The sequence below is a fragment of the Polypterus senegalus genome, chromosome 16 (genome assembly GCF_016835505.1).
Source record: "Polypterus senegalus isolate Bchr_013 chromosome 16, ASM1683550v1, whole genome shotgun sequence".
Classification (NCBI taxonomy): domain Eukaryota; kingdom Metazoa; phylum Chordata; class Cladistia; order Polypteriformes; family Polypteridae; genus Polypterus; species Polypterus senegalus.
Window position 1 is genome coordinate 103,209,454 of NC_053169.1, and position 16,764 is coordinate 103,226,217.

The window sequence follows — 16,764 nt, forward strand, 5'->3', positions numbered from 1 at the left end:
ATATATATATATATATATATATATATACAGAGATGTTAAAATATGGAAATGTTTAAAGTCTAAATATTCTTCATCATGTCATTCATCATGTATATTCTATAAGACACAATCTATGCACAGTGAATCAAACAGTAATCCCTAGTCTGGCTTTTGAACTTTTCATCTTTGTTTCATTTATTTTTCCGTTTTGCTCACTAAGGACCTCATTTCAGCCCTCAGATCACGTCGTCTCTGATTGTTGTATCTGTTTGTTTCTTTGCCAAATGGCTGCCCACCCACTCTTCACAGACTTTTACATGTAGGTTGCTGTTGGTCCAACTTAATGTCCTGGTCATACACCGTCTCAGAAATGTCATCTGTTGTAAAGTAGGGTCTCCCAAAAACTACACCTTATTCCAAGCTGACAGAGGTGATTTTAATGAAAATTTGCATGTATAATAAAACTGAGCCAAGTTCACATGGTGCTATATGGTGTTTCAAAAATGTCATCAGGAAGGGTGGCTGTAATGTGGAGGAGCCAAAAAATGCCCCATGAAATGTTACATACGTGCAAACTGCCATCGATACAACTGAAAATCTCGAGTCTACGACTCTCCCAGGGAGTCCTGCTTTTGCTGTTGATTGTCATCCCTCAGCCTTGATACGGTCACACTGTGCTGGGAGAAGGCAGTGGAGATGTGGGAGATGGTCCTGGCTGTCTCCTTCAGCACCTAGTTGTGGTGCAGTAACACAGCAGCGGAGAACACAACCCAGGGTGCCTCTCTTAACACACGGGGGCACACTGGACTCTCTGCCTTGCCTCAGCGGAGGACTGGGGAGGCCATCACAGGCAGAGCCTACCAGGAACTTCATGAAAACTGACTCGGCCTTCCACAGCTCTGCTCAAGTGCAGCTCCTCCACCTCAGCTCACCCCACCTGCTGCCCTGGCACGTGTCTGGGCATTGCCCAGCCCTCCCCTACCTGCTGCCTCACAACCTATCGGTGCTTCCACCTGCTCCATTGCTTTTGCGGCCCTTCACTGCCCCTCAGCCCTCACCTCAAGGAGCACGTCTGTTAAAACCACAGAATCCATCAAAAAGTGTAATCAACCAAACGTTAAACTTCCAAACTTTGTCACTGCTTTTAACAGTTTCTATTAGATGGCCTCATCTAGGAAGGAATAATATAAAACACTGAATAAAACATCAAGATTCTCATCGCCGAGGACAAAGGGACATACAACACTTCAAAAAGCTGATTTATGGAACAAACGATTTCCTTAAATTGAAGTTTCATCCGGCAGATCAGCAGTAAGTTCATTTTCAGGATGACCTTGAGCTCAGTGGCATTGAGTGTCCTCGGAGCAGCTGAGATATTTGACTCTAGAAGCCGGTGGTGATGCACTTGACTCTAAATCGAGAACGTTAAAATCAAACACTCCCCGCTCATCGCGGTGCACACACAGCCATATACGACCTCAAGGGGGCGATCCTGAGCAGACTCCAAAGCCCCACAAATCCGTTAAAAGGGATTTATTGATGGAACAGGAAAACACCTCAGTGGAGACACTCGAAGGCCTGATGAAACACACGGTAGGTCTGCACCTTCTCAGCGAGTCAGCGAGAGGAAGGATTTAAAGACTGGGAGAGGAGATGAACTGAATAAACAAAGTGAGGTCGGAACTGGAAATTCAAGCAACGGTCACTGAGTCCCAATACAAAAACCACAAACTCGAAAATAACGCAATCAAAACATTCTTTAACCAGAAACGTGAATAGGAAAATAAACTTGGGGAAAGACTTTTAAGATATCCACAAGTGTGGCAGATCAAAAATATGACCCTGTCACGTGAGTGACGTCACACACGAGTGCCACCAGAATGGCAAAATAAACGTGGCCTGAAAGATGGTGAAAAGTCAATTTAAAAAATGTCAACAGCTGCCAGTGGATGGGAATGAATCTCCGCCATTCGAAACATTTTTGGGAGTGAGAAAATAGAAATGGAGTATAACAATCATTCTACATGAATAAGTTAAGAATGAATTCACAAGACTTACCTGCCTACTCTCACCTCTAGTGATGGCGTATCCTCATCCACCTCCTTCAATGTTTTATTGAGGGAGGAATTCAGCGGGTTTACAAGGTAAGTACGATTTTAAAAAGGCATTTTATTACTTTTGTGGGCACGCTACTGATAGCTACACGTGCTCCTGCTCCATGGCGCCATTAATGGGGTCACAACATGAAAAGAGATTCATTAAAGAAGAAGGTAAAAGCACTCACATTTGACGCTGGTGAGGAGAGTCTTTGGAACAGAAGAGTCGATGGCAGCTGTGAAAAGAGAGACAACTCAGTTAAGTTTGGCAGGTCCTCGCAGTCGGCTTGGACTAGACGCTTGTTTAAAGACTTAGCGCCCTTAGTAAGGAACTCCTCTAATCTGGTCTCCTAGACTCAAGTTAAAGTTGGCGGTTGGATTGACTAAGGTCACACACACACACACCTCAAGGATTAATCTGTGGGTCACACCCAAAGCGACACGCGGTATTTTGAACCTGAAGGTGAGTAGGCCACTAGCCAGGAATGCTTCAAAGTGGACATCAAAATTGGCCAGGCTGGTTCTTCTCCTGGTTCTCCACTCGGTATCTCAGTATCAAGTAAACCACTTGCCCGTCAGCGTTCCTTTCACCCTTTTTACCTTTATAATGTTATAGAATTCAATCTTGATCACCTCATAGTACAGAAATTGTGCTGTCTGGCAGCCTATTGTTGCTCATACAGGTTTGGTGAGTCTCTCAATGGGCCCTGAGGTAGTAGCAATGGAGTGGAATGTTTCATCTCCCAGTCTTTGGCTGTCCTCTTCAGAATGAGGAACAGCAGTTGGCTCCACCCCACCTCACCTCCAGCTCCACCCCTTCTGTCCAACCAAAATAAAACACCATGTGACCAGCAAAAAAGTGTCATTTGACTGGCAGAGCCTGAGCAAGAAGGATGACCCTGCAATTCTTGAGCGATTTTGACCAAATCATCATTTTTGGAGATTTTTCCATCTGTCTTCTTACAGGAATAACAAATTAAATTTGACCCCCCAGTTGAAACCCCAAAGCTGTTTCTATTTGACTTCTTATTTTCACCATCTAGCATGATTGGTGGCATGTCAGGTGGACATGAAGCCAAGGATGGCAAGAAGTGAGGTCCCCTGTGAATAACTGCCAGGAACTGCCCTCTGCCCAGTAGATCTGGAGGGTCTTTCAAAGTTCCTGGTGGTTCATTGTGCTCACATTCTGAAGTCGTGAATTAACTGTGCTTGTGCCTTTGGTGTATTTCATCTTTCACCTTCATGCCCATTGTGTGACTACATTTCTGGATGTCTCTATTGGGACTTTGTGCCCATTGGATTGCTTTGGTGTTTTTTGGCTATTCTTTTGCTTCTTGTACTCCACGGAGCTTCATTGTTATTGAGGAGCATTTTGTGGGAATAAACTGTTTATTTTATAAAGATTTAGTGCTTGCCCTTATCATTAGTCAGAGTTTGATGGTGATACCCCCCTGAGTGGGCATTTTTTGAAAGTGCTTATTGGGACGCTGGGGCTCCGAGTTCACAACAGGACCTTTCAGAGAACCTCGTAGTCGCTGTGGATTTGTTACTTGAACTGCAAAATAAAAAGCAGTAAAAGAGAAACTTTATTTATAAATGGGAGTAAAAACCTAATGAAATGTACTAAGATGTGTATCACTTTGTCCATCCATCCAGTATCCAACCCGCTATAGCCTAACTACAGGGTCACGGGGGTCTGCTGGAGCCAATCCCAGCCAACACAGGGCGCAAGGCAGGAAGCAAACCCCGAGCAGGGCGCCAGCCCACCGCAGGTGTATCACTTGGCGAGAAATGCAATTCCATCACAAAAGCAGCATGTCTGGCAGACCAGGTTATATTTTTTATTTTATGCAATTGACTAAGGTGATGGATTGTTCCTGCCTTACACCCCATGCCTGCTAGGATGGGCTCCAGCTCCTCCATGCCCTGCTCAGGGTTTTAGTGGGCTTAGACAATGGTATGGTATTGCTTTAAGGTTAAAGGTATGTCAGCGTTACGCCACAACTCGGACAATTTCAGGTTTTGTCCAAAATGTCAAACTTGTAGCTTCGAGTTTGCAGGGCATTGGCGTTGAATTTTGACTCAGAGACTCGGATTTAGCGTTTTGTCCGACAGCACGTGAATACAGCATAAGGGTGCCACTGGTGGGACTGACTTAGGGGTGCCAGGGAATTCTGATCTGACCAGGCAGCCCTGTCAGTTGAGGTCTATGAAGCCACTAGGGGGAGCTCTCAGGAGGCAACTCACTACTTCTCTATCATGCAGAAAGTGTGTCGCCATTACACGGTGTCACACACGTGCGATTAGGAGGAAGCTGAGTGGACCAAGTGAAGGTAATTACCCTCCAGGCCAGAGGGCAGCAGGGTGTGCTAAGCCTAATTCTGTATACAGGAAAACCTCTCCGATTCAACATCGACGACGTCACGTCCGGCGCCAAGACGGACAGCACTTCCGGTCCCGGTGCCAAGACTGACGTCACTTCCGCCTCCGGTGCCAAGACTGGAACTCCAACATATGCACATCAGTGCCTATTTTCGAACCCTTGTGCAGCCAGGGACAGTAGACGGGTGGCTGCCCCAAACCTTTTTCGTGGGTTGAGAAGGATTCTTTGACAACGGCTTTTGTTCATTTACACTGCTGCTCCCTGTTTCCACTAACTTTCTGATCAGAGATGCCTCCTGGATCGACTGCATTGTGTTAACTGACTACCATCATTAAGGGTGGCTTTGGGCGTGAGAGTGTCCAGAGATTGGCTGGCATCCTGCCTTTCACGCAGTGCTGCTGGAGTTGGCTCTGACTTCCCAGACCTGAGAGGTGGATCGCTGATTCTGTGTGAAGGCCCAAGACAGCACCTGTAGTTTAGCACACTAAGAGCCAATTCTTTTCATTCGTTTGTTTGTTATTTCTATCGATGGCATCTTGCCTGCTTTTTGTTGATGTTTGATCCATCATTCTGAGCTAAGAAATTATTTTAGGCAAATAAAACTAAAGAACGTGTGCTTCTTACTTAAACAAGTAAGAAGTCAAACCATTTTAAGTCAGGCCCAGCAATTCCATGCCATTGGCTTTGCTTTTCTCACAAGATGGCCCTTTTGATTTATACGCTCGGCCGTTTGTGGGTCACCACGATGACCTGTGCGACATTTCACAGTAATCACGGCGCCCAACGGGAAAGCTGCAGGATGTTGGGAGGTAATTAGCGAAGCCTCCGTAACTGGGATAAGTGGCACTAATGACTTGGCTGTGATACACAGCAGAAAAACAAAAACGAGCAAACATCAGGAAGCGCGTTACGTCCCACCTGGGCTTAGAAACAGCGGGCAGCGTGAAACACTTCCCTAGGAGTGAAACGCTACTCGACCTTCTATTAGAACGGCCATCCGCTGACCGTGTCTGCCATCAACGCCACTTGTTGATAATCAAAGTAATGGCCTCCTTATTACAGGCTGCTCCCGCTTTGCTAAGCTAATCCGTTCCTAAAGATCCGTGGCTACGCTGAGTTTCTGAAACGTGAACACGTAATTAACATTCATTTTAACTCCAAAAATTTGAAGCATGTCCTGGCCCCAGAAAAATGACCTCCGTTTATGCTCAGATAGAACCAAAAAAACATGAAAATTGACAGATTTAGTTCAATGATAACAGTAGTCATCAAAACAAGCCCTAATGAGACGATCTCCCTTCATTAAAAACACTTTAATAAATCCGTTTACCTGAATTGTCGCTTCAAGTTTCACATTCAGAGCAGTTTGACTTTTTAGTCTTTCTTGGGCTTTTCTCACTCATTCACAATCTTTTTTAAAGCGGCGCTACTGAAAATAAGTCAAGAAAGAATGTAAGCGGCCTGCTTGACTTATCTGGACTGAGCCCGGGTTTGAGCGCCACCCACATTTAGCCCCGTCCCTAACGTCCAGGCGCGCCCCACTCCTCACGCTGCAGACGTGCTTGGAACGACGATGTCGGTGCTTAGATGTGATCATTCGAGGTTCATCCCAGGCTTGGTCTTCGTACCCGTGGACAGCCATATGACGAAACGTGGAGTCACATGACTGTTTCTGAGTACCCGGATTTTCGTAAAGGGGTAGTTTGTTCTTCTGGGGGTACCTCGGTTATTGTCGTTAGACTCAAGGTCAATTATCATTTTGTACCTTTGCCCCTTTCACCTTAGACGTTCCAGGAAATTGTCTGCTGAACTGTCCTAGGAATTTGCCATCTCTCAGTCGTCTGCTGGGTCAGGATTGGTTAAGGGTCACAATGTTCTGGTCTGAAACCTTTCGATATTTTCTGTGGGTCTACTCCACGCTGTTTTAATCTGTTTATGGATTTTAAAATACATTGAATTGATTTCTTGAATTACTTTCTAATTGAAGGTTACTTTCACATACCTGAACATATTTTTGCATCACGGTGGTCTGCCATTTTGTCTTCTTATTGTCAACAGAATTTTAGGTAAGATTGTGTTTGGTTTCCATTGCTGTTGTTCCCACCCAGAGCCACGGCTCCATGCAACACGATGATATTAAGATCAGCGTCACCAAATGTCCAAGACTCTGGACCAATCAAAACACTTGTGCTATGGCGGTACTGTATGTGCCCTACCTAAAGGTTTGAAAACTCTCCTAATTTAATTTTGGGGATCTGTAGGTTGGTTTATCTTGACTTTTGGTACTAAGCCTTCCTAATATTAACGGCTGCAGTTTTGTCTCGTCCATCTCCTGCTTCTACTTATGATATTTTACCTGCCTAAGTCTCTGTCAGGTAGAACACACACACGTTTGGTGGCCAGCAGATGCCAATAGCGAGAGTCGAACACCGACTTTGATTTATTTACTTGTGTAGACTCTACATTGGCCTTGAGTGAGCCAGTAACGGCCTGCTGTAATGGGACCCCTGAGACCCCATTTCAGGCAGGGGCTTCTCTGTTGCTTGTACATTTTGAAGAAAACGCCCCTTTAGAAAGCATTTGTATTTAATACACAATTTAATAAACTGATGGCTTTACTTAACTTTGGCCACCCTGCCTTTTATCCTGCCTACTACGCTACTGCGATTGGTTTTACTTAAAAAATCTGAAAATGAAATGTAACCCGAGATGAGTAAGAACGGATAAAAGGGAGTGACATGTCATATGCTGCATTGTGAGGTCAACAGTCACGCCTGCTGATCGTAAAGAGCGCACTCCAGCTACTCCCCGGAGATTTTGGGTGCTCCCAGTTGTTGGAAGTCGCTTTGTTTAATTCTTGGGATTTTTTCACTTTTGTTTCTCCTTTGTGTACATATTTTGTGCTGATGGTGATTTATTGCTTTGGTCACTTTCTTTTATAACAATAAAATAAATAAATAACAATAACCTCAAAAGATAACAGAGTTTGAAAAACAAATCCCAAATACAGAAAACTGTCAAGAAATGAATAAACAAGTTAGAAACATGGCAAAGTGGGAGAGGAGTTTGATGGCTTCCCCCCTTTCCTGAATGGCTGGCTGAGACCTCCAGTGTAGCCCTTCCAGGGTCACGGACCACCTCTCAGTCGAGACACCCAGCCTGCCCCTCTCCTCTTAGCCCTCCCAGATTGTTCAGCTCTTACACCGCACCATATTTCTAATTCTTTAACCCGTCACTGTTCTACCAGAAGGAGATGGCAGAAACCAAAATTCTCCAAATGCCAGATGCCAGTTTAGCTGGGTCATAGAGTAAGCAAACCCACCTGCTTTTTTTAGCCCCAAAATTCCTTGCTACAAAAATGGACACAGATAAAAAAAAATACACGAAAAAGTCACAAGTGGTGACAAAAACAGAAACAAAATCCTAAATCAAAGTCAAAAGTCCATTACCAAGGAACACAGTAAAGAAGAAAACGGTACAACGCCTGAAGGAGTCGCCCACCATCTCAGACGCCTAGGAACCACCTGATGTGGACCTTTGACGTCAGAGCTCTCGCCATTCCAGGCCATTTCTTTGGCAATGTTAAAAAAAATGGCAGCACCCATGAAAACCAAACTGGTGTTGAAGGACTGGCATGGAAACATTTTTTAAAATAAATGATCAATCAAGAAGCCGTCATCCCCATCGGTTACAGGATGCTTCATAGTAAGAATGAGAGAAACACCACATTGGTATGTCATTACCGTCCCGTCCCCCAGCTCTGTGCACTGCACTTCCAAGTCGTGGCTTACCTTTGGCAGACAGAACTTTCTGGTAATGCGCTCTCATGTTGTCCTGAATGAGGTGCTGAGTAGAAAGTGAGCAGGACGACCCGGAGCAAAAGGCTGTAAAAAGAACCAAAATAATGAGAAATGAATTCAAACCCATAAAGCCCCCTCAGTGGGAATTACAAATCCATCCAACCATCACAGCCTCACATTGGGAATTCTGAATTGTCGTCTTTAACGTCCCACCACAAAAAATACAAAATCCAGCTGCTAGACGCGGTGAAAGTCAAGGGGCTGCTGATTTGTTACGTTTTGAATCAAAGTTCTTATTCACCTCTAAACAGGGACGGAGGCAGAGCTTTGTGTTAAACGGCTAAGATTACCTTCAGTACAGAATTTGGACAACAAGCTTTGATTTAATGAATATTTCATAAGGACATGACATTAGCTCATGTGTGTTTGAACCAAAGGATCCTGTGGGCATGAAACATGGAGACTCCCCCGTGCGTCATAAAACAGCTCAGACGCTCAGGCTCAGGGTCTCTGCAGTGGTGTAGAAGAAGAAGGATTAGGGCCGGCAGGATTGTTCCCTTAATTATGAAGATACACGATGCATACACAGATTTGATCGAAGGAGGAATAAAAATAAAGACGTGTGAAGCCAGAGAACAAAACCAGAAGCAAAGCCTAAAAGATGAAGCTGAAAACCAAACGAGCAACTGGAACTTCCTTTCCATTTGTGGGGATTTTTCTTGGATGTCAGACAATCCACCAACATTTATAGCAAGTGCTTAAAAATGGAAAAGGCAACCATGAAGAGTACAGCCATTGGTCAAGAGTGACACATTGGTGATGACCACAAAACAGAGCTGATTGGACCGTTTAGAAAGGCACACGTGACCCTCCGTCCATGGAGAAGGTCCCACAGTCCACAGTGCATGTTGGGACAAACGCCAAGCCATGGAGTCCAAGGAGTTCTCCGTGTGGTGAGGCCCACATCAGGGCAACGGCAATTTATTTAAAAGGCTTCGGCTTCAGTGCGGCTCGTCTTCTGACCCGTAACTCTAAGTGGCTGCCACCCCAATCAGAATTGCTCACGGTTCTGCTGGGAAAGGCGCTCGACTCCCATAATCCTACACTGCATTCATAGGCATACGTATATGATGTTTAATTAGACAGATCACCACAAAATGAAACTTCTTCTACGTTTTTATTATCATTGGTGACATCAGGGTGTCCATCGCAATTCTACTCCTTCCAAACCGGTGACTTCTTTCAGTACAGCCGTTGTGAGAGTTGAGTAGTCAGCGTGCAGTAAGCTCATGATTTGCTGCCCACTCGTCATTTAATCGTAGAATCTCAGCTCAGTGCGGCTCGTAGATGTGCCCAGCATTAGGAAGAAAATCATACAAACACAGTGACTGGAGCGGAAGTTCTGAGCTCCGTCTGGATCTGAAGTGTCTGCTCTAAAAGTGGCACTTGATGGCTGAAGATTGGCACTGCCTCTACCAACCATTCTCCAATCACTTCGGAGTAAACTCTAGAGCCTGCAGTCTCAACCCTGACAGGTTTCTTCATGTTGTGAAATAAATAAATGAGGAAACAAATAAATAGTGTGGTACATGAGTGCTACGGGGGCACCGTCAAGGCAGAGAGGGGGGCGGTTCTTGAGAAGGTACGTGAAGTCACTTCAGTGCCGTGGTGGATGCCCCTTCCCTTTCACCCTGGAAGTCTCCATTCACATATAAGGTGACAACTGACTCAGAAGCAACTTAAACTCCGTTACTCCAACACCATGGCGGGCTTTACTCTTTTTACCAATCACAACTGAATTTGGTGCTCTGCCCAACCATAGCTAAATGGGGCTGAGACCCCAATCTTCACATGGTGTTCCTTCCTTTCTTTTGCAATACATAAAGAAGTAAGCAACAATACACACCTGGTTAACCTCCTTGGTGTTAACCCCAAACGTCTCTCAGGCTCAGAATTCGATGTCAGAACGGTTAAGCCCGAGTATCTCTGGTGTTAGGCTGCTATGATACGATATCTGAATAACGCTCTGCTGCCATCTAGAGGATAAAATAACATCATGCTGCAGAAACATTCTATGTGTTACTCTAGAATAGCTCATCAATATTCATGAGTGGGGTGGAGCCTACAACCAAAACAAACAATGGTGTGTAGTCGTAAAGCTGTGAAGTCAGTTTTGGAACAAACTGAAAGTGAACCATAAGTTGAATCAAGCGACAGTGACGACAATGTGAATTGGTCATCAGACATTGACGTGGATAGTGAAAGTGACGTATATGGCACTGAATGATCGGACCACCATGATAATCCGGGTGAATTCAGTGGCATGAAGCTCCAGAGTGGCATATAAAGGCAAAATGATTGGAAGAATGAGAAAGACGTCAGCCCTGTTCACACTAGGAGTCCCAAAGCACGTCAAGTTCCAAATACACTTCTAAATGTGCCTCCTAGAGGGGGATACCACCATCAAACCCCAGCTAGTAAAAGGGCAAACACAGAGTCTTCATAAATTAAAGATTTATTCTTCACAAAACTGCTTTGCTACAAGAATGAAGCTCTGAAGGAGCACACAAAGCGAAAAGGAACTGCCTGTGACGCCAAAGGCAAACCAAAGCAAACTCGTCCCAATGCAGACATTCAGAGAATCGTCCAAATACGGAGCAGAAATTCAAAAAATCAAAGAAACTCAATAAACTCAAGTAAGCCCACCACTCGTTAGCATATTTGAATGGGCCGCCAGGGACTGTGGGAGATGAGGGGCTGTTGGTGATTGGCAGGTGACCCCGCCACTTTGAGGACCACCCACAAGGCAGCTTATGCACACAGAGAAAGTCAGAATTAAAAGAATGAAATGCATAATCAATTAAAGAATGGAAAATGAACAAAAAAGACACAAACTGAAGACACGACGACAATGCAGCTTGAAATGTGAAGGTCACTAAGCCTTGCGCTGTGGTGGGCCACAATGACACAATGAGGAGGGGTGTCACTCGTGTGGGTCAGGCACTGACATTCCATCGGGCTGCACATCGGTGACTGGCTCAAAACACGTCACACGAAGGACCAGATCTGCCTCAGCACAGCGGTGGACGCCGCACACACCTGCCTTCTGTATTTACTGGGACCTTTTGGTTTTTGTGGTGTGCTTCCTGTTACACGTAAAAAGATTTCTTCTTGGTGAAAAAAAATGGAACATTTTTGGCTCGTTTTTCCGGGGTTAAACAAAACGCCGAGGAGGTTAATGACACATCATTTATGCTCGCATATCCTTTTGTTCTTTTATTATTTATTGTTGTAATTCATTTATACATTTTCTCCAAGGCGTGGTGTGTTCTTCTTGAGCCCAAGACAACAAGGCGTGTGATGGGCGTCGATGGACACTCCTGAATCGAGAAGTGAGCAGGCCAGCTGGCTGGATTGTGTGTCACCCGAGAAACTGTCCCTCTGGTAACACATTAAAGAATTCATCGAGCACCGAACACGATACACCGCCCGCCGTTTGCACAGAGACGGGCCGCGTCTGGGCTCCTCCGTTCGTCTTTTTCAAAGGCAGGTGAACGCTGTAATGTGAGAACGTGGCAGGAGCTGCAGGAATACGATCTGCTCGCCTTTAGGCTTTACAAAGTGAGAATTAGGGAAAGCTGCAGGTCATTCAGCTCACTTGAAATTAGCCGTTGAGTCGGCTGTGAGGTGATTTAAGTGATAAACATGTGAGAAGAAATGAGGAGAAGAGCAGAAGTCATCAGGTTCTTAAGGTACAACCTGCTGAGCCGACCGATTCAGGCTCCTTATCCATGGCCGTGGAGTGAAATGTAATGAAATGTATGGCCGGTGGCTTCAGCGCTCAGGGTGTAGCTTCAACTCACAGGCTGCCCGATTCACATTTACCACCAATAAATACGTGGTGTGTCTGAAAAGAATAAAACTGACAACGTCAGAGAGGCGAGGGGGTGCCTGCTGATGAATTTCAGCCCACCTGCTATCATCAAGGGACTGGCATGGGTGCCAATCTGCGAGAAACAGTAGAGTGGAAAAAAATGACTGTGGTATGGGAGACTGACGGGGCATGATGTCTAAATTTAGGAATCACTCCTGAGTTTGTCACTTCTTGAACTGAAAACATCAATGGGGAGACATTTAAAAATCATCCCGATAGAGATGGAGCTAGCAGAGGGGTCCAAGACTTCAGGACCACCCGCCTCCTAACATAAACTGGCAACCTGGAAATGGCCTAACCCTGAAGGCAGGTGTTTTAGGAGCCGCTTGGTGGGGCTCTCGTCAGGGGACACCAGGACATCCCCAGAGCGCTGCTGATCCCAGAGGTGCTCCAGAAGCCTTCCCTCGAAAGGAAGAACCGAATGGCAGCTGAGTCGCCATGTTCAAATGTCACAGTCACTTTCACAACTGCCACTCCACCATCATTATTTCAGTCTTTGCAGACAAGTAGGCTGGCATACCGTCTGTTTTTTCTGTCACTTCTGGTAATGTTGTGGCTGCTGCCATGGCCCATCAGGTAACTAATAATTGTGATTACTGTTCACAGCTTGTGTTCCCTTGGTAACAGAGCTCCATAAAACAAAGGGGCTTGTTGTCCACATTCCATGCCATAAAACCAGCGACACCTCAAATAAAATCATCACCATTACTCCTACCTTTGGGAGTCTGTCAGAGATGGCTGTTTGTTCTTCTGCTTCAGATACAACATTGAAGAAAAGAGCACAGTTAGTAAGGTCACCTTAGTGCACTCACAGCCACTCCTTCAGTCAAATGGGGACAATCAAGGGACACCGATTAAGGGAATACACGTAGAACTCCGCAGAGGTCGGAGAAGAATCTTCAGAGGAAAATCCACACGAAAACGGGGAGGACATGTCACCTCCACACATACCATGCAGAGTTGAACTGCCACGTGCAGGCAGTGCTCAGCTATCCAGACGTAGTGGAACTCTGTGTATGTTATATATACATATATACCTGTATGCAGTATATATATATATATATATACTTATGGGGTTCATTATTATAGTTATTGCTATTTGTTTAGCAGACACCTTTATCTGATAGATAGATAGATAGATAGATAGATAGATAGATAGATAGATAGATAGATAGATAGATAGATAGATAGATAGATAGATAGATAGATAGATAGATAGATAGATAGATAGATAGATAGATAGATTTATTTTTTTTTCATTCCTGGGGCAGTATGCATGTGAGATTTAAACAGAACAGATTCAGTGCCCCTCTGCTGGTCCGAGTCCATAAGGACCACATTTACATGAAAGTGTGTCAGATCAGAGAGGACCTGTAAATGTGGACGTCTGCCAGTGGCTGGTATATCTCAAGTGTGCCACTACGGAATATTTACATTTGTTTGAGGGCTAAGTCGATCCCTCAGGACTGAATGTTCCACACAGGAATTCTTCTTCAGCAGCTTGGGCCGTACCTGTTTGGAGTTTGCTTGTTCTCCCCAAGCTCGTGTGGCTTTTTGTCTTGGTATTTCTGAGCCTTACTTGGCCCAATGTGGGTGAATGTGACCTGTGAGGAATCGGAATCCCGTTCCCGCCGTGTTCCCATTGCTTCAGGGATACACTTCTGTTCCCCATGTCCTTAAATTGAATGACGCCTGCTCTGTTATGTTAAAGTGGCCCAGTATGAGTGCCTTTGTGTCGTGTGGTAAACCCTCATTAAGGTGGGTTCCCATCTTGTGCTCAGTGCTGAAGGAACAAGCGCTGGAACTCCATGACCTGGTGCAGGATAAGCAGGAGGACGGATATCTCACAGGGTGTTTCTTACAGGGTTTGACACGTTGTCAGGTGTAAATTCCGAATGTGAGGTGTTTAGTATTCCAGACTGGTGTTGAGCTGAAATTGGTTATTGAAATGAGTAATAAAGCAAGTTAAATACTCACAGCTACTTTTGGGACACATATGTCCCATGAAAAGGCTCATCATGGAATTCCTGGAAATTACGTCCATTGCAAACCTGCATAGTAATGACAAAAATCATCATCATTATCATCATCATCATTATCAAAATGCACTGTACATGCACTTCACTGAATTGATTTTAGGAGTGTAGGATGCTACATTGTATGTCTAAAGGTTTCTGCACAGCTGACCATCACACCACGTTTTGGACATCCCAGTACAGGGCAGTGCCCATTACTGTGGAGTTAAGAACCTCCACTCTTCATTCCACAGGATGATGGAGTGTGTCTGTGGCAATCTGTGCCATTTGGTGGACGAGAAGTCCTGGCTGGCAGTCGACGTTCCACGTCCTCCCAAAGGTGGTCCACATGGACGAGGTCAGTGCCTTTCTAGTCTACCTACCTAATTTTCTTTTTTCTTATCCTGTTTATGCCAGTTCACAGCTGTGGGATGTGGCAGCCTGCCCACCATTATTGGACAGTAGGGCACCATTGATGTGATGCCAATCTCTTGCCTGGGCACACTGGCATCCAGATATTTCAGGCCGTGGGTAGGGCAGCCTGGAGGGAGCCATAGTGCCTCAGTGTAGAGATGCCATTCACAATTGGGGTCTTCTAAACGTTTCCTTAACTAGATATCCCATGGCTGATTACTGAACTCGGGTCCCCGGAGCTGTGAAGCAAACACATTGATGGCTGTGCCAGCACAAGAGTGCCTTTGTGTTTTACTTTTTCAGTTTGAGTGACACTGAAATTCCCTGTGCTTGTCACATTAGTGACATGTTAGCACAGCATGATGGTATCTTCTGCTATTGTGACATAAAGGCTTATAAGCAAAGCAGTTAATGCCAGTTGGGGACACTGTTCTGGTCCCCATACCTCAAAAATGACAAATGCTAAACAAGCTAAAAAATATGGAAATGAAATGTTTAATTACCACAGAAGGCAAAAAGAAAGTTACAGGTCTTTGATGGCACAGTGGGGCACTAAAGCAAACTAAAACGTCCTTTACGTGACCCCCTGTCTGCCCCTTCTAGCTTCTCCATTCTCCTCCCTCATCCGATGCTAAGCCCGCTGACCTCTTTTATACCGGACCCCTGGACTACTATTACTACTACCTCTGGGTTTGGATTTGCACCTACAGAACCCCTGAGTTGGTCTGCCCAACACTTCCTCGGGTGGTCCCTGCCCAACCAAAGCTCCTGAGGAGCCTGCAGGGGGCTTTAACAGACAGCAGCAGCAGCAGACTCTGCCTCAGTGACCTTTCACTATATTAACTTCCTAGGAATAATTCAAGGGACGCTTGTTCCTGCATCTCCTCCTGGCATCCCATCCAAGGTGGGTCACCTGTCTGGGACATGTTCTGTCACCCGCTGATACAGGCCTGCCATATCACAGGTTCAAATCTCCAAAAGCTGAGGACCCACCATAGCATTCCAGGGCAAGAAACAGAACATTGTAACCATCCTGAGAATGAAAATGAAAGGAATAAAGCAAGTGACGGCCCTTCAGTGCCACTAAGGCCTGTCCTGTGACGTCCTCCATAAGTCGGTCCGTGTAAACCCCCTCCGAGCACACGGGAGCTGGCAAACCTCCATCATGCTGGACTCCTGCCGGCCTTCAGCTTGTGAGCTTTGTGAGGTCGCACATCACTTAACTCAAATAATTGAGACGAAGGCCTAAACAGACTCAAGTAAAGCGGCCCTGAGGGACCCCAGAGAGTCACTTCAGCTGAGCCCCCTGCACACACATCACAAAGCCAAAGCCAAACACTCTGTAAGAGCAGAAGGATATAAAGTGGCTTACCCGGCGCTCGACCCGGTGGCTACCCTGTGCCTCTAATGAGCCCCCGCGCCTGTACAAGTGGGCTCAGCCGGCTAATCCCTTAAGTCTGACTTACCGGCCAATGGGAGGCGGGCACAGCAGGTCTCAGGCTCCTTGCAGCGTGGACGCCGGCTGACATGACTTTCTTTTTGTTGTTGTTGCTGCTGTAAGCGTTCGGCGCCCTGTTGCTAGGGATGGCCGAAGCAAACACTGCACGGTATCTCTAAATCTGTGTGTGCCTACGGGGCGTTGGTGTGCCTTTGAAGTTACGCTCTGCTGCTGTCACCATAGGAAGCCGGGCCTGGCATTCCAGCACACTCACTGAACTAGATAACGACGTGTGCATGCGGCCCCCCCAAAGCCGCTCCAGCGGGGTTCACGCCGGGACTGTTTGTTCAGTCGGCTTTGATGACTCGGCTGCTTTCTTGAGAATCTCCGCTGGTTCCCAATTCACGCTAAATTAGCCCGCGCTGATCGTTCTCACGCTACATTTCCATGTACATGATGGCGGATGAAGTGCATTCACGTGAACACTGCATTTTAGACAAACACGCTTAAGCTTTGATGAGCAGGGTGCAGAACACACAATGTGACTAAAGCCGAGCAACTACAATAGCAAAAGCAGCTATAAATAGCAATGTGTGAACCGCACCGGGGAAGGACGCAGGGGAGCCAAAGAACAAAAAGTCGGAATTTGCGTAAGCCCCCCGAATTTGGGGTGTTCATAAGAGATGAGACAAATAAAGGAGAATC

At 45.8% G+C, this 16,764-nt stretch overlaps 1 protein-coding gene across 2 annotated transcripts in view; it reads right to left on the minus strand.

Annotated features, from left to right (window-relative positions):
* LOC120516778 (spermatogenesis-associated protein 7 homolog) overlaps positions 1 to 16,553 on the minus strand; it is a 59,370-nt gene extending 42,817 nt beyond the window's left edge. Inside the window, exons 1-4 of one of the 2 annotated variants that reach the window (XM_039738710.1) lie at positions 16,088 to 16,553; positions 14,170 to 14,243; positions 8,250 to 8,342; positions 2,264 to 2,311 (exon numbers count right to left, since the gene is read on the minus strand). In XM_039738710.1, the coding sequence (XP_039594644.1) occupies positions 2,264 to 2,311; positions 8,250 to 8,342; positions 14,170 to 14,236 (208 nt within the window). In that variant the 5' untranslated portion in view covers positions 14,237 to 14,243; positions 16,088 to 16,553. The other variant, XM_039738711.1, reaches the window with a different exon arrangement.
* Between the last annotated feature and the right edge of the window lie 211 nt (positions 16,554 to 16,764).